The sequence below is a fragment of the Orycteropus afer genome, unplaced genomic scaffold (genome assembly GCF_000298275.1).
Source record: "Orycteropus afer afer isolate SDZICR_OR568_19922 unplaced genomic scaffold, OryAfe1.0 scaffold00638, whole genome shotgun sequence".
NCBI lineage: Eukaryota > Metazoa > Chordata > Mammalia > Tubulidentata > Orycteropodidae > Orycteropus > Orycteropus afer.
The window spans coordinates 318964-343294 of record NW_006922225.1 but is presented as its reverse complement, the minus strand read 5'-3'; the positions used below and the strand labels follow the sequence as shown (position 1 = coordinate 343294).

The window sequence follows — 24331 nt, the reverse complement described above, 5'->3', positions numbered from 1 at the left end:
TGAGAGACAGACTGTGGGGTAGGGATAGACTATGGGGTGAGGGACAGACTGTGGGGTGGGATAGATGACCATCCTCACCATTGGCATCCTAACCCTCAAGTGCTCTCTGGTTCCCTCTGTCAGTGGCCTCTGGTCTCTGGAGCCCACTTCTCTGAGTTTTCTCTCTGCCTCTGGCTCCTTCTTAGGTCGTGGCCACCACGGTGATGCTGGAGCGGAAGCTGCCGCCCTGCCTGTGGCCTCGCTCTGGCATCTGTGGCCGCGAGTACGGGCTGGGGGACCGCTGGTACCTGCGGTGAGTGACATGTGGGAGGGCACATGGGAATGGGTATGTGAGTTGAGGCCATGGGTACAGCTTCCTCACCAGGTCCACAGACTCACCTTCCTCTCCCTTCTTGAGATTCCAAACTGGACCTTGTAGAGACCAGGTCATCACCTTAGGAAGTGACACTGTGATGGCCTATTGTGGGGGGCCATGGAGCTGATGTACAGGAACAGAAAAGCTGGCAGCGAATGCCAGACTGTGTGTGTGTGTCACATGGTAATATGTGTGGGCTCGTGCACATGTATCCCTCATGGATGGGCTTATGGGTACATGTCCCTCATGGGTGTCCCTCACGCCCTGTGTGTTTTAAGCATGTGCATGCCTTGTGGGTATGTGCATGGGTGACCCAACCTACATTAGTCTTCTTCTCCCCTCCCCATCTCCAGTCCCTCTTGAATCCAGCTTCCTCCTTTACTCTGATGCTCAGCTCCTCATCTGTCTTCTCTCTCTCCACATGGGTTTCTGGAACCATATTCTCCTCAACCTCATGACACACGTATCTCCTCACTGGCTCCATTTTCTTTCACATTTACACAGAGACCCCTTGGTCCAGATGCTGGTTGCTCATCTCCTTCCCGTGTTCCCCAGCTGCCTGCCCCACCACCCCATTGCCTTCCCTGGATGCTGTCCCTGCTCGCACTCTGCTCTGCCTCACTGCTTTGGTGTCCTGTCTCCCTTGTGAATCACTCACTTCTGCCTCTTCCTCTCACCACTAGGGTGGAGACCCACCATGATCAGAAGCCTCTTCGAGTGCTTCGCTACGTGGAAGCCTTCAAGTGCCCCGACAAAGAGGATGGACAAGAGCGGCTTTCAGAGGAATCGCCCTCTGTGACTGAGAATGGGACTCTGGCCAGAGGCTCACTGGCCCTGCCCACGCCTTCCCTGTCCCGGACCACCTCCCACAGCAGCAGTCACCGTGGCTGGGAGATCCTTCGTCGCAACACCCTGGGACACGTGAACCTGGGGCTAGAACTTGGTGAGAGGGTCGGAGAGGATAAAGTCTACCATATATGACAAGGACTCTGTTACTCTTTATCTAAGACCAGGTGGGCCTGGGGTGTGAGCAGAGAGGGGACACCTACTTAACTGAGTACCTTCCATGACTGTTGGCCATGGATGGTGTAAACAGTGTGTTGCTGGAGGTCATACCTCCCCTGTCCATCAGCATTTCTGGGGATGAACAATGCAGAGTGTGGTCCCACCAGCTTCTGGGTTCTTGCATTCCCCACAACCTGAGAGGAGGACGTGCCTTTTGGAGCAATTGGGCCAGGCAACTACAGTCATGCGGTAGGGATGGTGGACTACTTCCTGGGCCTTGTCTCTTTCTGCCTCGTGTGGGTACCAGAGAGTGGTATGCCTGAAAGCCTGCCTGGTTCCATAGGGCAGAGTGTGGAAGAGCCGGCTGTGGCTGGGAGCTGCTGACTCTTCCTTTGTCCCCTCTCCCCTGGAGGACTCTCTCCACCCAGAGACCCAGCCCTCTACCTGGAGGCAGCTCCTTCTCTGTGCTCCCTGAGGCTCAGTGTCTGGAGGTGTTAGCATCCCACTTGCGTCCTGGTACGGTTTTAAGTATGTGCTGGTTTGTGCCTTGAGTGGTCCTGTTGTTTCTTCCATGGGACCCTCCTGTTTCATCACCAGAGGCTCCTCAGCCACCTGCCGCCCCTGTGTCTCCTGCCACAGCTACCTCTCCTCCTCACTTCCCTGTGCCCTGTGAGGAGGTGTGGGGAGGAAGCATGACAGAGGGCAGGGCACCTTTCTGGGAGGGAGCTTGGGAACCAGTGTCCAGGGCACATCCACTGCAATGGCTCCTGGGCAGCCTCCCTATTGGTCCCTAGCCTTTCCTGCTTCTTTCTGCCCTATCATCGCCCTCCCCACAAGGCCATGAGAGCTTCTAAGAAGCCTGTGGTCTGGACTAGCAAAAAGGGGAGTGGGTTGGGGACACACAAATGTACAGCCGTGTGGGGAGTCAGTCACACACACACACACACACATGCATATGCTACACAATCCTTATGAGTGCATATATGCACACTCATGCACACACTCGCCTGAAACACTAGTGCACACACGTGTGTGCACATGCACATGCACAAACATTTGCACACACTTGTGCACAGATTCATTTACATGCACACACACTAGCACACAGAGGTGGTGTGGGGTTTCATGTGTTCGTCACCAGGATCCCTCTTTACCTCCTTTCATGATGGAAACACTTTCACTCCTGTGTGAGCTGAACTCCCCTCTGTATCCAGATCCCATTTTCTGTGTCTGTGTCTGTCTGCCTGTCTCTGACATGGGACCTTTAATTCCTCATGACTGTGTCCTCAGCCTCTCCCTGTCCACAGCTGTACCTGGCAGCAAATAAAGATGCTGGGTTCTTTGCCATCTCTGAAGAAGCCGTTGACCTTCTCCCTCGCACCCACCACTCCTGTCAGCCCTCGCTATTTTGCTCCCCATTGGGAGCCAGGCTTCTCAGCAGTCACCTCCTTGCCTGCTAGGCTCATGCTGAGTCGTCACCCATTGTGAGTTGCCCTTGCCTTCTCCATGTTGCTGATACCACCCTTGCCAAAGTAATCTCCCTGCAGCCAAGTCACAGGGCAGTATTGGTCCTGCCTGACCTCTCCGTAGCATCTGACAGTAGTCGACCCCTCACCACGTGTTCCTAGTTTCTGACCACCCTCACTGTTCTCCATCAATATCAATCCCTTCAACATTCTGGCCCATGAGGCCCTGACCCGGGCTCTCTGCTCTCCTCCCCATCTGGGGAGCCCCAGCTCCTTTCACGGCCCTGTGACTTGCCCATGCTGAGGACTCCCACACCCTGTCTCCAGCTCCCCTCTGTCTCTTGACCTCCAGGCTGGAGAGGCCTGGCCACCTGTCTACTGGACAGCTCTACCTGGCATTTTGTTGCTGTTGTTAGGTGCTGTCAAGTCGGCTCCGACTCTTGGCAATGCCACGTACAACAGGACAAAATGCTGCCCAGACTGCCCAGTCCTGCATCATCCTCATAATCCTCGCTGTACACGAGCCCATCATTGCAGCTACTATGTCAATCCATCTTGCTGAGGGTCTTCCCCTCTTTTTCTGACCCTCTACTTTAGCAAGCAAGATATCCATCTCCAGGGAATGATCCTTTCTGACAACATGACCAAAGGAGATGACAGGAAGTCTGGCCATTCTCCCCTCCAACAAACATACCAGCTGCTCTTCTTCCAAGACAGATCTGTTCATCCTTCCTGCAGTCCATGGTATTCTTTGCCAACACCACGATTCAAAGGCATTGACTCTTCTTCAGTCTTCCTTACTCATCGTCTAGCTTTCACATGCCCATGAGGAAATTGAAGATACTGTGGTTTGGGTTAGGTGCCTCTGAGTCTTCAGAGTGGCATCTTTGCTTTTCAACACTTTAGAGAGGTTTTCTGTTTGTTTGTTTGTTTTTTTTCTTTTTTCCAGCAGATTTGCCCAGTGCAATACAACGTCTGATTTCTTGACTGCTGCTCCTATGGTTGTTGATTGTGGATCCAAGTAAAATGAAATCCCTGACAACTTCAATCTTTTCTCCATTTATCATGATGTTTCTTATTGGTCCAGTTGTGAGGATTTTCAGTTTCTTTTTGTTGAAGTGTAATCCATGCTACCTGGCATTTCACAATACTTAAACTTGATGTAACAGCAGTGGGCTTGGTTGGGTTGGGTTGGGTTGGGTTGGGTTAGGTTGGGTTTGGAAATTCAACATTTTCCAGTGGAGCAGCTCTCCATCCTCAGCAAACCTGCACCTCCACCATGTCCCCAACCTGCGGAAGCCTGTGGAAGCATGACAGGCAAAGCTGCCTGAGCCCTGGCATCCACCTCAGCATTTGCCGGCAAAGCATAAGCCTTAGGGATTCCATTCCCTAAATACATCCTGAGAAAAACAATGAGTCTTGATTAGGTAACGCATCACACAGTTCACAGTTGAAAAAGCATCCAGCTGTCCAGGGAAAGGAAGCTCTTCTACCTTGCCCCTGCTGCCCCAGTGTTACGCCGAGAGACAGCCACTCATGAAAGCTCACAAATGTCTGAGAGACCTCGTTTTACTGTGCCCACTTTATTGTGCTTCACGGGTGGTGTGTTTTTTACAGACTGAAGGTTTGTGGCAACCCTGCATCAGGCCTGTCTCCTGGTGCCATTTTTCCCTATGGCATGTGCTGTCTGTGTCTTTGTGTCACATTTTGGTCATTCTCACAATATTTCAAACTTTTCACAATGCTGTTGCACACTCAATAGACTACAATATAGGGTAAGCATAACTTTTATATGCCTGGGAAGCCAAAAAATTCTTGTGACTTGCTTTACTACAATATTTGCTTTATTGCGGTGGTCTGAACCTGAACCCACAGTAGCTCCAAGGTATGCCTGTATATATTTGCCTTAAAAACACATATAATGACTAAGGCATACCTGATCCAAGCCATGGTCTTTGCAATCACACCATATGCATGTGAAGGCTGGACAATAATAATAAAAAGAAGACAGAAGAATGGATTATGCACATTGTGGTGTTGAAGAATGCTGAATGTGCCACAGACCACCAGAAGAACAAACGGATCTGTCCTAGAGGAAGTACAGCCATAACGCTCCTACAAGAGAGGGTGGTGAGACTTGCTCTTGCTGACTTTGGACACATCATTAAGAAAGATCAATACCTAGAAAGGGACATCATGTTTGGTGAAGTCAATGGTCAGGGAAACCCTCAAGGAGATGGGCTGACACAATGGCCACCCTGCAAAAACGGCAAGGAGGCCACATGTTCTGACTCCTCTAACCCTACAAGAGGAAGACAGGATTACCAGCAGTAACCCAAGGCCTATTCCTACAAGGCCAGACATGCTGCCTTCCTCCAGCCCTTTCTCCAACTGTTCCTCCCAAAGCACCCACCATCTCTCTCCTGGGTTTGATAATTCACTGCAGTGACCACACAGAACTCACAGATTATGGGGTTTATTAGGGAAGCAACAGGCTACAATTCAAGTTCAGGAAAAAACACTCAGTCTCTCTCCCAGCCCACCGTCTCTCAGCCAAGTCTCTCACAGTCTCTCCCCCAGCAGTGCATGTCCCTCCATGTCTTACACAGCAACACGTGTCTCTTGCATCTCTTTTCCAGCAACACGTGTCTCAGAAGCCCGTGTCTCTTTCAGCAGCAGGTCTTCCTCAACCAGCAGTCAGAGAGAGAGAGAGAGAGAGAGAGAGTTCTGTCTCTAGAAGGCCTCCTTTTGAGCTTGGCAGAGTGGCCAAACTAGCCAATCACAACATCAGAACTCTAAGCACCTGAGAGAGAGCCTCCCATAACATTACGTGTGCCACGCCCAACAGAAATAACCCAGGTGGATAGCATTTACAATCAGGAGCTCCTCAGTTGCTCATTCCACCGTTGAGTTTACAATGACTTGTGGGTAGAAAAGCCATACTAAGTCATTTACTACACTGCACACCCACAATCAAGAAGGTGATGCAGGACCAGGCCGTGTTTCCTTCTGTTACACAATAAGGTCACCATGGGTTGCAGCCAACCAGACGGCAACCAACAACATCTGAGCAGAAGGTTCTTTTTCCCACTAAGCAACAAATGTTGAGGGCTGTCCCATATCAACATCACATAAAAAATAATCCTTGATCTGTCCCTGCCTCTCCAAACCCTCCTGGCGTGCTTCTAGATCAGGCCACAACCATCTCCGCCCTGCACTACAGCGATAGTCCCTAACTGCCCTCTTGGCGTTCAGTCTTGCTCTTCTCAAGCCATAGTTTACACTGCAGCCAAGATGACCTTTGACAATTGTAGCTCCAGGCTCAAGCTGTGGGGTGCTGGATGACCTCCTGTCGGCCACCTCCTGGCTGCCCTGCCCGTCTCCCCTCATCCATCTCTTCTCTTTCTCATCCTGCAAGCTGAACTGTTTTTGGTGTCTGGATCAGACTATGTTCTCTCTACCTCTGCACCCACCGTCTCCCCTTCCATTTTAGTAACTTGTATTCATTTGATTGGTCTCAGTTTAAAGATCTTGCATTAGTGATGAGGACGTTAGCAGGGGTGAGGTTCCCATGACCTTAAGCTCAGTTAGGGTCCTCCTGCTCTGTGTTACCAGTCACTCTGTATTTTCTCTTTTATTACAGTTCCCACATGTTGTTGCAATAACCTGTTGAAATGTTTATCTTCTCCAGTAGACTGTAAGCTCTGTGAAGGCAAAGATGGTGTCTGTCATGTTCATCACTGTATTTCCAGTGCTCGGTAGGAGTCCTGGCCCATGTAATGTGTAATAAATATTTATTAACTGAATCTGTGTCTGGCTGACTTGGTTTTCATGCCATTCTCCCACTGGCCATGCCTCAGATTTCTGTACCTACCAAAGGTGGTAAAAATACCTGCCTTCAAGCAGGATTGATTAGAAATGAGCTCATGATGTGGGTGAAGGAGGTAAAACCCAATGCAGATGTAGCAATTGTTGGGAAAATTTCCCAGCCGAAATATACTTCTGTGTGTGTGTGTGTGTGTGTGTGAGAGAGAGAGAGAGAGAGAGAGAGTAAGAGAAGGAGGTGGGAAGGAGAGAGAGAGGACAGGCGAGGGAAGAGGAGGAGAGAGGACCCCAGTAGCTGAGCTGGGGCCAGCGCCCACCGACCCTCTGATGTGTGGTGTCCTCTGTTAGTTGTCAACTCAGGCAGTCTACAAAAGTTCCACATCTGCCCCCAGGAGTCCAAGTAAAGTGGGAAAAACATTCAGACCCTGTCCCAGTGAGGAAACAAAAGGTGTAGGAAGCCATCTTTTGGAGAGAGCGTGGTGTGAGGTCATGGTGACCTGGAGGGCAGTGGGCAGGAGCCACCTGGCCAGGCCTGGACTCACCTCCGCCTTTTTTTGTACCTCTTCTTTGTTCACTCTGGAGTGGAGGCGGTGCAATTATGGCCAATTGGGCCTGAAGGGGTAGACTTATGCAAGACTGGCATGCAGCTAAAGGGACTGTGTGTGTATCCAGTGCCCAGTACCTGTGTGTGTCTGTGAGTACACATGCGTGCATGTGTGTGCATCCTGATCCATCCAGTGCCCAGTAGCTGTGTGAGGGCTCTTTCTCTCTCTGTGTGTGTACACCTGGCCCATGCAGCTCTCCATACCTGTACGAGGGCTCTGTGTGCACATGAGTTCATGTGTGTGTCCCTTGACCCATGCAGCACCTCGTACTTGTGTGAGGGCTCTGTGTGCATACATTTGTGTACATGTGTGTGCATGTGTGCACCCTGAACCGTACAGCATCCTGTACCTGTGCGAGGGCTCTGTGCGTGCATGTGACATATATTAACCTTAGCTCCCATAACAAATGGATCGTTAGGCCTTCTCTGTGCTCATGATTGGGTCCACCACAGAGCAAAAGCCCCAAGACACGATGGAGCTGGGGCCCTGCTGTCAGTTAAAGTCTGCCAAGGTGTTTGCTGTGTGGACGTGGACATCAGCAGAGCTGTGACAGTAAACAGCACCGCACACGAGCAAGCTCCTGGTCACTGCAGCTCACTGATGGGCGGGTTTTCCTCGCAGCATCTCTGCTGCCCAGTTCTTCCGCTCCTGCTCCCCCCTCCCCATTCTGCCTTGGCCCATCCGGGTTCTGCCTCCCACCTCAGGGCCAGGAAGGAAAGAGTCCTTGAAGATGACCTCTGGCCCACCCGTCTGGGCCTCTCATACCCTGGCATCCAAAGACCCCAGGGGGACGGCTAATCCCGGTGCCCAGGGACTCTCAGGCCCCAGCCGTCTCTTTCCCTCCGCCCGCGTCAGTTGTGCGCAGACAAGGGCGGCACAGGTTGTCCTTCCTGCCTGCAGGCAGCCTTCAGCTGCTCTCCTCTGCGGTGACGGCAGACAACCCTTGATCTGTCCCTGCCGCTCCCAACCCTCCTGGCATGCTTCTAGATTGGGCCACAACCATCTCCAGCAGGAGGAGACCCAGGGCCCAGGCCTCTGTCCTGGCACCTGGCCAGCCGGATGGGCAGCTCAGGCCCTGGCTGGGGGTGGAGGGAGGACAGGCCGCAGACACAGGTGTCTTTGCTGCACCGCCCTACTGGCGTCCAGCTGCTGGCCACCCCCACGTCCCACCTCCCACTTCTCAGGCCAGTTAGCCTGTCAAAGGCAGAAGGTAGTTCTCTGTGTGTGGGTTGGGGGTCCACTGACCCCTCCCTCATGACACACACAGACACTACACAGAACACACCACCACATACTCACACATACCCAGACACAGACACACACATACACACAGGCCACACTCTCACATCACACACACACACACACATATACACTACATACACACACCTCACACTCACTTGCACACCACAGTCTCACTCACACACCACACAGAAGCACACATATGCACTACATATGTACACACCACACACGTGGACGTGGACATCAGCAAAGTTGTGACAGTAAACCACACCGCACGCGTGCAAGCTCCTGGTCACTACAGCTTACTGATGGGCGGGTTTTCCTCACAGCATCTCTGCTGCCCAGTTCATCCGCTCCTGCTCACACTCACACACACTACACAGAGAGACGCACACCACACACACACACTCACTCACACACATACGCTACATATGCACACACCACATATTCACGCATACTACACACATATACCCACCATACACACATTCACACACCACATACTCTCACTCACACACCACACATACACACACATATATGCTACATATGCACACACCACACACTCATACACATTATACACACAGATGTACACACTACATACACACGCTCACACCACACACTCACACACACTCACGCATCACACACAGACATGCCCACACATACACTACATACGCTACACACACACTACACACTCACTCACATACCATACACAGACGTACACACTACATAACACACCATGCACACAGTCACACATCACACACAGAGACATACATACACTACATACATATACCACATGCTCACTCCAAACTCCACACATACACATACACTACATGCATGACACACACACCATACACTCACTCACGCACCACACACAGACATACACACACATATCACACACAGCACATACTCACACACTATACATACACACACATACACACCACATATACACACACCGTACACTCACACATACTACACACAGATATACACACTACATACACACACTTACGCACCACACACACACACACCACACACTCACACATACATGTACCATACACACACTCTCTAATTCTCACTCACACACTACACACATGCACCACACATGCACACACACACCATGCACACCACACACTCACAACCCACACACATTGCATGCACACACATACCATTCCCTGCCATCTTCCCTCTGCTCCCCGGCGGTCTCTTGCTCACTGTTCCGCCTTTGCCCTGGGGCCCAGGAAAGAACTCACCCCTGAAGAGCTGGGAGTTTCCTCAGCACAGATGATCCTCTACAAAATGTTATTCAACATGACTCCACATCAGGGGCTGCATGTCAGGGGTAGAGAAGACTAGCCAAGGGCTCTCCTGAGCCTTGAAGCCCTCCATGTGGTGACATAGGTGAGGGGAAGGGTCTGAGTGGCACCCTCCTGCCCACCATGTGTCCAGAGAACTCACAGGGTGCAGCAGGGAGGCAGGTGGACATGGCCTTTGGGTTGGGCTGCAGGTCAGGAAGCTGACAGCAGGGACATCTTTCTGCTGCCTGCTGTGTGGGACAGGCCGTGGGGCTGCTCCCTGTCTAGTCTCCTCGACAGGAAGCTGGCAGCTGGTTTGGAAGTAGCCCTCGGGATGGGACAGGATGTAACCTGTGCAGAGTGCTGTCTGGGGTGCAAGCTGCCGTGGTTGAGGGGAGGGTAAGTGTCATCCACGGACTCCGAGACACAAAGGCAGCAGCAGAGGTCAGGAGGGGGGGAACTGGACCGTCACAGTGTTTGCTGGTGGCCTCGCCCACTGGCTCATCTAATAGACACGCTGGCCATCATCAGCTCCACTTTATGAGAGGCCACCAGGTCCAGGGGGACTGGCTCCTGGCCTGGGGTCAGGTGACTCTGCTCATGTTCATGTTGTAGACAAGGAAACTGAGGCTCAGCCGGTGGGAGGATTCCCAGGGGTCACCCGCCAGCAATGAGCGAAGTCTGAGTTTGCGTCCAAACACCTGGCCCCTTGGCCAAGCTCCTCCCCCGCAGCCCTTGGTGGCCCCACCTCTCCACAGGGAAGTCCCTCCCTACACAGGCACAGAGAGAACCACACAGACGCAGGAGGTCTTGTAGACCTCCAGTCCTTGCATCCACCCTGTAGAGTCGACAGGCCCAGTATGCAGGTCTGACTGTCTCCCCGCAGCCCCTGGGGACCAACAGACACATCTGGGGCACCCGCTGCCCACCAAGGCTGTGACAAGGACACACCCAGAGTAGAGCTCAGTGGGCAGTGATGCTGTGCTTGTGGGCACTTGTCATCCTGGGAGGCTATCGTGTGGTCACAAATCCCATCCGCCTCCCAAGGTGGTCCCCAACCTCCACCAGCGGACCACCCAGGGCCCCCACACGGATGTCTGTGCTCCTTGGCACCCCCTGCACGGGCCTGTGGGAAGACATTAGGCCCGGTCCTCACTCGAAGTCCTCCCCTGACATTCCTACGTCAGCTGGTGGAGTGGCGACTTCCGGGAAGCCAGGAGACCGGAGGGGGGATGGAAACTGAGCCAGGAGGGAGGACAGTTCAGGTGTGGTATGGGGCCTGCAATGGGGACTTCCTGGACTGGGAGGGCGGATAGTGTTCCTCTAGCAGTGCACACATGCATCCCCGACAGGCAAGAGACCACCTGCCACATCCATGCCCCATGGCCTGTCCCAACATAGGGTCCCTGGCATGTGCCTGCCAGCTGGGGAGGTAGGGAGTTTCCAAGCCATGCAGGCCTTTTCATTTCTTTCCTGGTTCCTGTTACTGGAGTGGCTGCTGGTGCCACACATGTGGCTGCATCCGGAATTGCCCAACAGCCATCCCTCTCTGCATGCCAGCTGGGACACTACCCGGCCCCTCAGCCCCTGCCCCTCCGCCCGGCCCCCACCGCACCCCACTCAGGTATCTACCCCAGCCCCAGTCCAGGAGGCCTGCCCCCTCCTGCTGCTGCCCCAGGGAGAGAGGAGGCCCAGCTCTCAGGCCCTGGCCCTCACTCCTGCGCCTGCTCTGACCCCTAGCTTGGCTCTGAGTCGGCCCACTGTTTGGTCCTGCTCTGTAAGACCCCCATGCTCACTCCCTACTTAGCCCGGGCAGGTCCAGCGTGGACATGGCCACTCACTCACCTTGTCCCATCTGCCCATCTGTACACAGTGGACATGGCCCACACACCTTGTCCCACCCATCCAGAGTGGGCATGGCTCACACACTTCGTCCCATCTGTCTAGGTCTGTGGCTTAGCAAAGATATGAAGTCACCGTGATGGGAACACTGTGGACCCCAGGTGATGTGTCCCATCTCCCCATCTGCCCTCAAGGCACTTTCTGCAAAGGGGGAAGGTCTCAGAAGGACGAAAATGGCTGTGAGAAATCCAGACAACCCTAGGGATGTCAGAAAATAGACAGAGAGACACACAGACACAATACTCAGACACACAGGCAAAGGGACACACGCAAACACAGAGACACACACAGACACTACACTCAGAGACACACAGACACAGGGACTCACACAGACACAAAGACACACCCAGATATAGAGACAGAGACACACAGACACAGAGACACACACAGACACAACACCCAGACATACCCAGAGACACAGAAGCAGACACAAAACACTCAAAGCCACACACAAAAAAACCCAGAAGCACCCACACAGGCATACGACACACACACAGAGAGACACACACAGAAAGACACACAACATGCAGACACACACAGAAAAAACAAATAGACCCACAGGAGACACACAGATGAAGAGACACACAACACTAAAACACACAGACACAGTCACACACACACACACACTCAGATACACACAGACACGCAGGACAGACATGCACATGCAGAGACACACACATGCACACAGCACCCCAGAACACTGTTACAACAACCCCTCTATTCCCACATTAAGCACCTTGTGTGTCAACATGTGTCAAATACCGGGCGGTGGCCTGAGGCAGGGAGTGAGTGCTGACCCCCTGCCGTCTCCACTCCACCTTGGCCTTCTCCCCACTTTCAAGGAAGCACCACAGCCTGAGGTCCGGTGCACAAGGTCCCGGTGGTGGGAGCTGAAGGGGCAGAGTTGAAAGGTGGTGGGAAACGAGGGCTGGGGTCTGGGCTGGGCCACAGTAGCATGGGGGACGAGAGTGTCCTGGTTTTAGGGGAGCACTGCCAGCCTGCGGAGCTCAGACCCTCAACTGTGAAAGGTGAAGTGTCTCTGTGTCCACACGGCACCACACGTGACTCATCTCAGAACAGCAGGGCTGGGACGGGCAGGGTGTTCAGAGGGCCTGCAGCACAGAAGCCCGTGCACGTAGCCACAGTCCACAATGGGTTCCAGGCCCAACAACCAGCCCCACACCTCAGTTGCGCCATCCTGCCTCAGACCCTGGGCGTCATGGCTCTATGTGTGTGCATGCACATGTGTGTGGGAGGCGCACATGTGCCTGGGGCCTGGGTGGAATCCATGGCTGTACATGTGTGGGTGGGTGTTTCTCTGTGTGTATACACATGTGTGATGGTGTGTGTTTTCATGATTGTGTGCATGCATGCCTATGCATGTGGTGTGTGTATCTGTGTGTGCATGGTGTGTGTGGTGAGCGGTGTGTGGTGCATGTGTACATGTTTGTGTGTGTAGTGTGCATGTTTAGGGTGTACATGCATGTTCATGTATGTCACGTGGGGTGTGTGTAGAATGGTCTGTGTAGTGTGTGCATGTGTATTATTTATGTGCATGTTTGTGCATGTCATGTGACATGTGTGTAATATGCGAGATGCATGCATGTGTAGTATATTGTTGTTGTTGTTGTTTGCCATCGAGTCGGCCCCGACTCATAGCGACCCCTACTTGGGTTTCCGAGGCAGTATCACTACGGAAGTAGGAATGCCCAACCTTCCTTCCGAGGAGTGGCTGGTAGGTTTGAACCGCCAGCCTTCTGGTTAGCAGTCAAGTGCCTTAGCCACTATGCTACCAGTGCATATATATTGGTGTGTGGTGTGTGTGTAGTGTGGCATGTGTAGTGTGTGGTGTGCACATGTGTAGTATCCATGTGGATGTCTATGCATGTCATGTGAGGTGTGTGTATATAGTGTGGTGTGTGTAGTGTGTAATATGTGTGATGTGTGTGTTTAGAGTGTATGTGCATGTTTGTGTGTGTGCATGCTGTGTGCATGTAATGTGTGTGTATATTATGTGTGGTGTGTGCATGTATAGTGTATATTTGCATATAAATGGTTATGGGGTGTGCATAGTGTGTGCATGTGTGTAGTACACAAGTGTATGTTTGTACATGTCACATGAGCTGTGTGTATGTGTACTATGGTGTGTACATATACATACACCATTGTCCCCAGGGGCACAGTGACCTGCCCAGAGTCACAACAGTCCACTTATTTTGGAGATGGGGCCAGGGGCTCAGAGCAAGTGGCTCTCTTGATGAGGGCCAGCCACTGTGCGTCCCTCCTCTCCCCACCTATGCACCCAATGTCCACAGCCTCCAGCGTATGGACACATGTGTGTATAATGTGATATGTGTATTCTGTGAGGCGTGTGCATGTTTAGGATGCATGTGCATGTATGTGCATGTCATGTGAGATATACATGACATATTGTGGTATATGCTTGTGTTGCATGTATCTGCATGTTTGTGCATATTGTGTGAGGTATGTATGTGTGTTATTGTGGTATGTGCACGTCTGCGCATGTCATGTGAAGTATGTCTGTGTACCATGGTGTGTGTAGGGTGAGGCATGTGAGTGCATGTAGCAGGCATGTGCATCTTCATGCATGCCGTGTGTGTGTATGTCTGTGTGCACACTCTCATGGGCTGACCTTGCTCTCTCGTCTGCAGGCTTTACGAGCTGGCTCACGGGCCTATGAACCCAGTGACCGGAACAAACTCCAAGCTGCGTGAGCAGTGGATTTGACCTCCCTGACCTCCCTGCTCTGTAGCTCCATCCTCGCCCAGTCCTTCAGCCCTAGACCAGCCCTGATCCCAAACAAGAGCTCCAAGGAGAACACTCCCAGAAGGTTGGGGGCAGGGGGATGGAAGACGAGGACTGGGTACAAAGGGAGATAAAAGAGAAACGGAGACTCGGCCATCTCATGTACTCTGTGGTCTCAACGCCCAGGCTCCCAGAGCACACACATACACACATCACACACCACAAACACACACATACACTCACACACCACACCACACCTCGAGTGTACAACATACCTATGCACTCCACACATACACACAATCACACACCACACACCACAACATACACAATCACCCACCACACCACACATACACACAATCATACCACACATACACACCACACACACAACACACACACATACATAGCACATACACACAATCACATATCATACATGCAACCACACATAAGTGCATCACAGATACATACAAGCACACACCACACACAAAAAAAAAACTACACACCACACACATACACCCCATGGACACACAATCATATACCCCACACACATCATGCACACTACATAGATACACTCACACATCCCACACAAGCTCATACACTCACACACACATACACTCTAGCCCAGAGATACAACAGCAGGACAGGAAGATGGGAAAACAGACTGATCCAGCACAAGCTAGAAAGAAAGAGGGACAAAGCCAGAATGTCTGAATGAATGAATCTATGTCTAGAAAATGTTTGTCCTGAATCCGTCGTCAGCTGGGCAATGTGTGGGGACATTTTGTTCTCATACCTGTGGCAGGTACTTCTGTCCATCATGGAGCGAGTGAAGCCAGGCTGCTTCTGAGCCTCCTGCCACCAGGGACGGCCCCAGAGAACCATCTGGTCCATATACTGATGATGCCTGGTGGAGAACCCCTTAACATGCAGACCAGCATCCATGCTCCTGGCCAAGCCCACGTGGATCCCACATGCCTGACGCCTGCACACCCTGGGAACTTTTCTCATGCCTGTGGCGTGGCCACCAGGAGCACGCAGGCTGACCCGCGTCCAGGCCCCTCGGTGGATCCTGAAGGCCTGACTTCCCTCCAAGCTCCCTCGGAGGCAGGAAGAACTGCTCTCATCAGCCCTGAGCCCATCCAGCCTGCTCCGGGCACTGTCCCTGCTGACCCTTGGGTCCCTCCACTCTAGGGCTGGATGGGAAGCCTTCCTGAGGTCAGGGCTTCTCTGTGGCCACTACTGTTCCCAGGGGCACAGTGACATGCCCAGAGTCACAAAAGTCCACTTATTTTGGAGATGGGGACAGGGGCTCAGAGCAGGCGGCTCTCTCTTTCCCCACCTCCGCACCCGATGCCCACAGCCTCCAGTGCGTGGACACATGTGTCAGTCCTGGCTGCAGGTCTGTGCCTCCCCTGTGTGGAGGGCCGCCCACCTCCTGCTCCCAGCAAGGCTTCCTTCCCGGGATGTGCTCGGTGCCCTGCCCTGGGGACCACCGGGAAGGCACAGGGGGTCTGGCCCTCAGGTGTGGGGGAAACAGCCCAGGGCGAAGGGCAGCATTAGCCCCGGGGGGGTGACACCTGTGGTGAGGACGCCACCCCCTGGCCTGGTCTGCCCCGCCCTGCCCCACCCTTTTACCCAAATACACAACGTTGGTTCAACAATGGACACAACCTCATTGGCAGAAGATGGTGTCCAGTAAACTCCCTGACGTCCCCCACCCCACTCTGAGCCCATCTGGAACCTTCTGTCTGCCCAGCCGACCAGGGCACAGGCAGCACCGGGGAGGAGGAGAGAGTGGGAACTGACTGGTCCTCCTGCCTCCACAGGTGCCGTCCACCTAACTCTTCCCCCCAAGGCCCAAATGGGGTCTCGGCCTGGACTGAACGGGGCTGAGAAGCCGACTGGTTCAGCAGGCCGGCAAACATGGCTAATGGGCACAAAGGTCCCCGGGTTCAAGGTTTGGGTTCTGGCGCCTTCCTCTCCACCCCGTGTACCCACTGACCCCGGGCAGGTGAAGAGGGCACTCCAGAGTGAGCTGGCCTCTGACCCTTCACCCACGAGGGACTGCACCTGGCATCTCGGTGCCCCTCTGCCCCACACACACACCGCAGATACGAAACACACGCACACCCCCCCCACCACAGAAACCACACACACACCACAGACTCCACAGACTCCACAGAGAACATGCACACCGCACACACACTGCACATCACACACACACCTCACACACACACCACATACTCCACAGAGAACATGCATACCACACACACACTGCACATCACACACACCACAGATGTACACCACATACACACACACCTCACACACATACCACATATTCTACAGAGAACATGCACACCGCACACACACTGCACATCACACACACACCTCACACACACACACACCTCACACACACGCCATATACTCCACAGAGAACATGCATACCACACACACTGCACATCACACACACCACAGATGTACACCACACACACACACACCTCACACACATACCACATACTCTACAGAGAACATGCACACCGTACACACACTGCACATCACACACACACCTCACACACACACACCTCACACACACGCCATATACTCCACAGAGAACATGCATACCACACACACACTGCACATCACACACACCACAGATGTACACCACACACACACACACCTCACACACACACCACAGACTCCACAGAGAACATGCACACCGCACACACACCGCACATCACACACACACCTCACACACACACCACAGACTCCACAGAGAACATGCATACCACACACACACTGCACATCACACACACCACAGATGTACACCACACACACATACCATACACACTACAGATACCACACACCCTGCACATCACACACACACCACAGATACACACCACACACACATACCATACACACGACATATACCACACACACACCACACACAGAATGCACATCACACACACCACAGATACACACCACACACACGCATACATAACATACACACCTCACACATACCACACACCACACACCACACACATACCACAGAGACACAACACGCACATATCATACATAACACACACACCATATATACACACCACACACATCTCACACATACCACACACCACACACTACAGATGTACATCACACACACTATGCACCATGACACACCCCCCACAGATACATATCACACATACACCACACACATACCACTGATATATGCCACATATATACATCACCCACACTCTACATACACACCACAAACACTACACCACAGACCCACACACACATGCGCCACAAACGCCATACCGCACACTATAAAAAGCACACATGTGCATCACACACATAGCACACACACACCCCACAGATACACCATGCAACTCACATAGACACACCATATGTGTATCACACCACACATACCACAAACACCACACTATACATCACACCACACATATTCACCTGCCACACCCAAACACTACACTACACTCACAGACCTCATACTACATACACTACACACTCATACCACATAGTACAAACACTATACACTCATAATACACACCCACACCACACACAAATACACACACAAACATGCATAAGCACAACAAATACCTGTACAAACACACACTGCACACACATAAACATGCATACCACACACACATCACACTTATACAGTGCCCTAGGCACTGTGCCCCCAGAGCTCTCTGAAACAGAGACCGGTGGGAGAAACATAGCAATGGGACAGCCAGACAGTCTTTGGGGCTGGAATCTGGCCCCCCTGGGGCCACTGGCCCGCAGGGACTTTTAAGATCAGGCCTTATCTCTTCCTCTCTTTCAAAGGGACCAGCAGGACCCAAGGATCTTTCCGATGACTCCTAGCCCTCTCATGTCACAGTCCCAGTAGTGGGTAGGACCAGAGGCAGACAGCCACGTCAGAGGGTGACCCTATGTGGCCACTTCACTCTCTGGAATAGGGGGCATGGGGGTGAATGGATGGCAGGAAGGGGGGGACTCTGGAGGCGGAAGTGGGGTGCGGGGCCTGGAATCTTGTTTCTGCCACTCATTGCCATGTAAGCCCGGGGGACTCACTTCCACAGTGAGCTTTGGACGCCCAGACCCCCTCACAGGCCCAGTGTGAGTTGTGCTACCGGAGGACACACACACCCAGTGTCCAGGAAGAACACACGCATGCAGCGTTTGGGATGGTTCATTTGGCTTTGCTCTCCTGACAGTTAACTGGGTGTCCTGGATTTCCAGGGGGAACTCCTGGGGTGGGGGCAGGGACCTGGGGCCAGGCCTTCCCCCAACCCCCAGCAAGATCTGCAGGCTGCAGGGGGAGGGGCAGTCCATCCCAGGCCGCCACAGCACGGCTTGCTAGTGCTTTTGACCGGTTTCAAGAGTTCTGAACAATGAGCTGGTGACCAGTAGCCCTGACATGTTTACACTGGCTATCTCCTGGCCCTTTGGAGACAAGTCAGCGACCCTTGCTCCCGAGCTGAGAGCTGCGAGGAGGGACAGGGGACACTAAGAAGCTCCCTGTTTCCAGACTTTCCTGGGCCCCTGGATGGGGGAGGCTGGAGAGGTAGACAGAGAGCCCCAGAGAAAGTAGTGTAGGGCCTCGGGCTCCCCCCATCCAATCTCCAGTCCCTCCCGGGCAGCCTGACCTGCCCTGGCCTTTCTAAGAACAGTCACAGGGTGTCCCAAACTCCGGGGAGGCTTTGCATCCCGGAGTGGCCTGGGGGCAGGGAGAAGGCCGCGCAGGCATTTGCGCAAGGCCAGCGGCCAGGTGCGCGCCTGTCTCTTTAATCACAGGTAACTTGGGAGGAGGAGGAAGAGGAGGGAGTGTCCCGGCTCCTGCGCTCCAAGAGGCCCCAGTTCCTGCCGGGACACCCGAGCCTGTCCCTCGTGGGACGCGCGGCGGGACGGGGCCTCTGCAAGATGAGAGCGGGCCGGGCCTGGGGGGCGCGAGCGGGGTGCGGCCCTGGCCCCAGCTTCCCCAGGAGCCGGCCCCCCGCCCCGTGGGGCTGGCTACTCAGGACAGGGGGCTGCCGCTCCGCCTGTGGGGAAAGCTCCGCGCGTGGGTCCAGAGCCGAGAGGCGTGGGCGCAGAGCCGCGACGAGCAGCATCTGCGACAGCAGCAGAGGTAAGGGGCCGCGGAGCAGGCCGGCCGCCTGCGCGGTCAGGAGGCCAGGCTCGCGGGCGCGTAGAGCGGGCTCCCCGCCGTCAGCACAGCACAAGAGAGGGCGCCTGCAGGACCCGGGCGCTCGCAGTTGGTGGGATCTGGTTCCTTGGGAAGCCGCCTGTGCGCTCTCCCTGCCGCTCTGACGGGGCGGTGAGGGAACTCCGTAGTGGCACCCACGGAGAGGTGCTGGCGGCTGGCAGATGCTTGCACAGTTGTCCTCCGCCTGCCCTGGAGTTGGTTCCACAGACAGAGGGAGAATGTGTGCATGGACTGGGGCAAGGGCGTGGGCAGGGATGAAACAGAGGTGCTGGTAGCTACAGAGAAAGACAAAATGCATGGCCCTCATGACTGCCCCCTTAAGCCCTCAGACTAGGCCACGGCCCCTCTCCCCCTGGACTCTGGGAGACAAAAGCCGAGCCCAGCCTGCAGATCGGCTCCGGACGGGGGGAGAAACGCAGGCATATCCTGGAGGTGCTGAGGCTCCGGCTACTCCGCACCAGCAGCTTGGGGAGGTGGGAGGCCTGCTGTTGAGCTCCAAGGACCCGCACCTGGAGCTTCCACCCCCGAAGCCTTCTCCAGACTCCACTGCCGTCCACCCACCACAGCAGCTTAGGAGCTGGCCGAAGGGAAACAAGGACAGATGCAGGCCCTCTCCCCTGTACCCCTGGGCTTCCCCCCGGGGCAGTGTGCAGCAGGAAGTCTTGCACGCTGGGGCTTCCCCTCCGAGCCCAGCGCAGACAGATCCTGGGTCTTCGGTTATTGTGTGGCCACAGGGATTCTCTCCAACCGCAGAAGCCCAGGCCTGCCTTTGTCTGAAGGATCACGGGCTGGCCTTGTTCTCCTGTGAGTTCAGGCTTCCCTGTGCACAGCAGCCGCCCACCTCTCTCCCCCAGGCCTGGGAGGGTGGGGGCTGAGCACATGTTTGGCTGATGACATCTTGGGGTAACAGAGTGGTAACATTGTTAGACAGCAGGCTACCCCATTGCACTCACCCCTCCCACCTCCAGGACCCTGGGGCTGGAGGAGCCAGGTACAGACAAGCCAGGGGTCTCGGGGGCAGAGGCTTCCTGGGAGTCTGTGTAAAGGTGGAGACAGGGAGGGGGGGTCGGGCTGCTTTCATTTGGCTTTTCAGAGACACCCCCTCCTCCGGCTACCTCTCCGCCCAGGGTACCAGGTGCCAGGCCTCCCTCCCCCTTGGACCCGAGGACCTGCCTGGGAGGGGTCAGCAGATGGATGAGCGGCGAGCACTTGTGTGGAGACAGCATGGACGGGAGTGGGGGGGGCAGGGGAGAAAGGGCCGTGTGCTGGGGGCCCTCACCTGCTACCCACATCTGCATGTGGTGGGCCCAGAGCTAGTCAGAGGGCAGGAGTCTAGGGGACGAAGGGACCTCTGCTTGCCTCCGTCTTGGGATCCCAGTCAGCAGCCCCCCTGCACCACTCCACATTTAGGGGCATTGCTGAGCTCGCCTCAGGCCCCATTTCTTCTGGGTCACCTCTCCCTCAGCCACAAATTTCTCTTATTTCCTGATGTTCACTTTACTAGACACGTATCGGTTACAAGGTCTCCACTGAGTTTGCAGAAAATGAATGGGCATCCCCATGCTCCCAAGACACTAGACCTCAGGTTAAAGTGAACATGGTGGCTGGTGCCTACATGAGAAAGGTACAGACGGAGGGCCCGTGCAGAGAGGAGGAAGCTTCCGGGGGGCACGGCTGGGGCTCCCCAAGGGTGCTGACTCGATGCCCCTCCAGGCTGGCACCGCTCCATGCCTCCAGTGGGAAGGCAAGGGACCTGGGGCTTCCCTGCGGTGGGCAGCTGCGTCACTGTGTGTCTGTGAGAGAGTGCTCTGGATCTTCAGTGTAGCTGCCTGCCCTGCCTCAGTCAACACACACAGACATGCGTGCACTCTCTCACAGACACACACATGCACACACGCACACGCCACAGCACACACCAGATACCCCTCCACAAACACACCCCACACATGCATAGGCACCCAACCGCACACACACCACACACAGACACAGCACACCACACATACATGCACACACACCACACACATACACTTCATGCACATCACACACACATCACACACATTTGCACATACATGCACATGGTCCACATATGCACACAACCCACATCCCATACACAATCCCATATATACGCATACAACCGCAAATACCCCATAAATACTCCCATACACACACACACACACACACACAACTCAAATACCCTGTAACAACCCCTGTACACACTGCCATATACACGCATACTCACACACACACCACACGTGCATATCGACATCTCCACTGACACCCAGACAGGAGTCACAGATGTAAGTTGGTGACCAATGCCAAGCTGCCCAGTGCCTTGGTCTCCTCATGCCACCCCCAGGACTGGGGCAGGAGGGAGCAGGCCCTGGGAGTGCCCTGCAAGGCCTCTCCCCGCACCTGTCTGCTCTTTGCTCCATTTGTGGTCACTACTCTACCCCACCCCCTCCCTAACCTGGAGAAAAGTTGAGAAGAACTGTAAACTAGAAGAACCACATAACTTCATGGTGAGAACCAGAGGCCGGGCTCTGAACTGGCGTCTGCCTGTACCTCCCCATGTGTTCAGGCAGGGACCGGGCCATGCACCCTCACTGTGCTCTGCGAAATGGGGAGAATTATTCAGCCCATCACACGGTGGTGAGGGCCCCAGGTGACCGGGAGTGATGTGCTGCTCCCGAAACTACACAGCCCACCCACAAACATCACAGTGAGGGCAGGAGCTGGACGGGTTGCAGTCTCCCATCTAACAGGCCAGCCCCTAGGAAACTGGGCTTGGAGCTTCCATGCTGAGCCAGGGAAGCTCATGGAGGGGCCAGGGGTCCACATGTGTCGACACAGGCCCCTGTCCTCTAACCCCCTTCAGACACCGGTCAGCAGGGAGCGAGGAGACAGAAAGGTGGCAAGTGGGCCAGTCCCAGCTGGGCCTCTGCTGCCGAACTCATCGCTGCCACTTTCTCCATCTGCCAGGGGAAGAGATTGCACTAGATTGCTAGGGACTTCGGCCCTTAAAATTCCCATCTCACTGCCCGACGCTCGCTCCAGCCTTGCCCCATAGCAACCCCACAAGGCTTCCCCAGGCGCTGACAGACAGCTTAGACCTGCACGTCCACAGACACAAAGGAGAAGTGCAGCCCTAGTGGCCCAGTGGGAACCCCCAGGAGTCCACCGATGCCTTCATTCACCCAAAAACACGCATGTGGTTTATGCCCGGAGCCCAACTGGGAGTTCCATCAGACTAAGAGAGTTCTGGGAGCTCTGGTGGTGTAGTGCCTAAGGCATTTGACTGCTAACCAGAAGGAAGATTGGGCAATCCACTTCCGTAGAGATACCGCCTTGGAAACCCAAGGAGGGATCACTATGAGTCGAATGGACTCAATGGCAATGAGTTTGGTTTTGGTTTTAGAAGAGAGCTCTGGTGGCATTGTAGTTAAACCATTGGGCTGCTAACCAAAAGGTCAGTGGTTTGAACCCACCAGCCACTCCACTGGAGAAAGATGAGGCAATCTGTGTCCATAAAGATTGACAGCCTTGGAAATCCTATGGAGCATTTCTACTCTGTCCTCCAGGGTCACTGTGAGTTGGAATTGACGTGATGGCAGTGGGTGCAATGTTGAACCAGGTCTGTTCCTTCGAGGCACACATGGTTATAAGCGCTCAACTCCTAATTTAAAGGTCGGTGGTTTGAACCCACCCAGAGGGACTGTGGAAGAACTGCTTCCTGAAATCACGACTTGGAAACCCTCTGGAGCGGTTCTCCTCTGTACACATGGGGTCGCCATGAGTCAGAACAACTTGGTGGTAACTGGTTTGGTTGCAGGGTTTGGAATATTGAACCAAGGTCCCTGGGTGGTACGGATGGCTTGTGCTCGTCTACTGACCAAGTACTGAATCTATCATGGACTTCCAGAAGAGCAAGCAAACCTGTCTGGGAAGAAGTACAGCTAGAGTGCTCCTTAGAACAGACGGCAGGACTTCGTCTCACATCCTTTGGACGTGTTATCAGGAGGGACCAGCCCCCGGAGAAGGAAATGATGCTTGGTAAAGCAGAGGGTCAGCAAGAAAGGGGAAGGCCCTCAGTGAGCTGGCTGACACGGTGGCTGCACCGATGGGCTCAGGCAATGCAAGGACTGTGAGGATGACGCAGCACCGGGCAGTGTTTGTTCTGTTGGAGGCAGGGTTGCTGTGAGTCGGATGGACTTGACAGCAGTGGGCTTGTGGGTTTTCAATATTAAACCAGACTGTTTGGTTTTATAATTGTCTGGAAAGTAAGCCTGGAAATGCCTTTCGTGCTATTTTGGATTGGCTCACGATCTCTTTCTTGTGTTGAGTCTGTGGGGCTTAATGGCTGCACCATTTTGTTTCCCCCTCGGTTTAGCATGTGACGACCCATGAACATATATGGGACTTTCTGGTTCCTTTTGATGTGCAGACTCCTTTTTCCAATGGATTTTGGTAATTATGCCTCCACGTCAGGATATCTCGGCCTTGGCACTGCGGACATCTTGAACCGACTAATTCTTTGTTGCTGAACCCTGTAGGACGCTCAGGAGCATCTCTGAGGTCTACCCACTAGGTGCCAGTAGCAGCCCCCATTCCTCCCATGAACCTGGCAGATACTGCCATCTTCCCTTAGCAAGGAGGGCAATGTCCTGTTT

At 54.1% G+C, this 24331-nt stretch overlaps 2 protein-coding genes across 2 annotated transcripts in view; both read left to right on the top strand.

The window, feature by feature from the left end:
* Window positions 1-1336, top strand: part of LOC103210685 (transient receptor potential cation channel subfamily V member 5-like) — a 24664-nt gene extending 23328 nt beyond the window's left edge. The window contains exons 12-13 of the mRNA XM_042783076.1: window positions 186-292; window positions 1039-1336. Coding sequence (XP_042639010.1) covers window positions 186-292; window positions 1039-1336 — 405 coding nt within the window. The remainder of the gene's footprint in view (window positions 1-185; window positions 293-1038) is intronic.
* A 268-nt stretch (window positions 1337-1604) lies between these two features.
* The window catches only part of TRPV6 (transient receptor potential cation channel subfamily V member 6), a 33789-nt gene continuing 11062 nt past the window's right edge, over window positions 1605-24331 (top strand). The window contains exons 1-3 of the mRNA XM_007956598.1: window positions 1605-1609; window positions 14356-14414; window positions 19256-19586. Of these exons, the coding sequence (XP_007954789.1) occupies window positions 1605-1609; window positions 14356-14414; window positions 19256-19586 (395 nt within the window). The remainder of the gene's footprint in view (window positions 1610-14355; window positions 14415-19255; window positions 19587-24331) is intronic.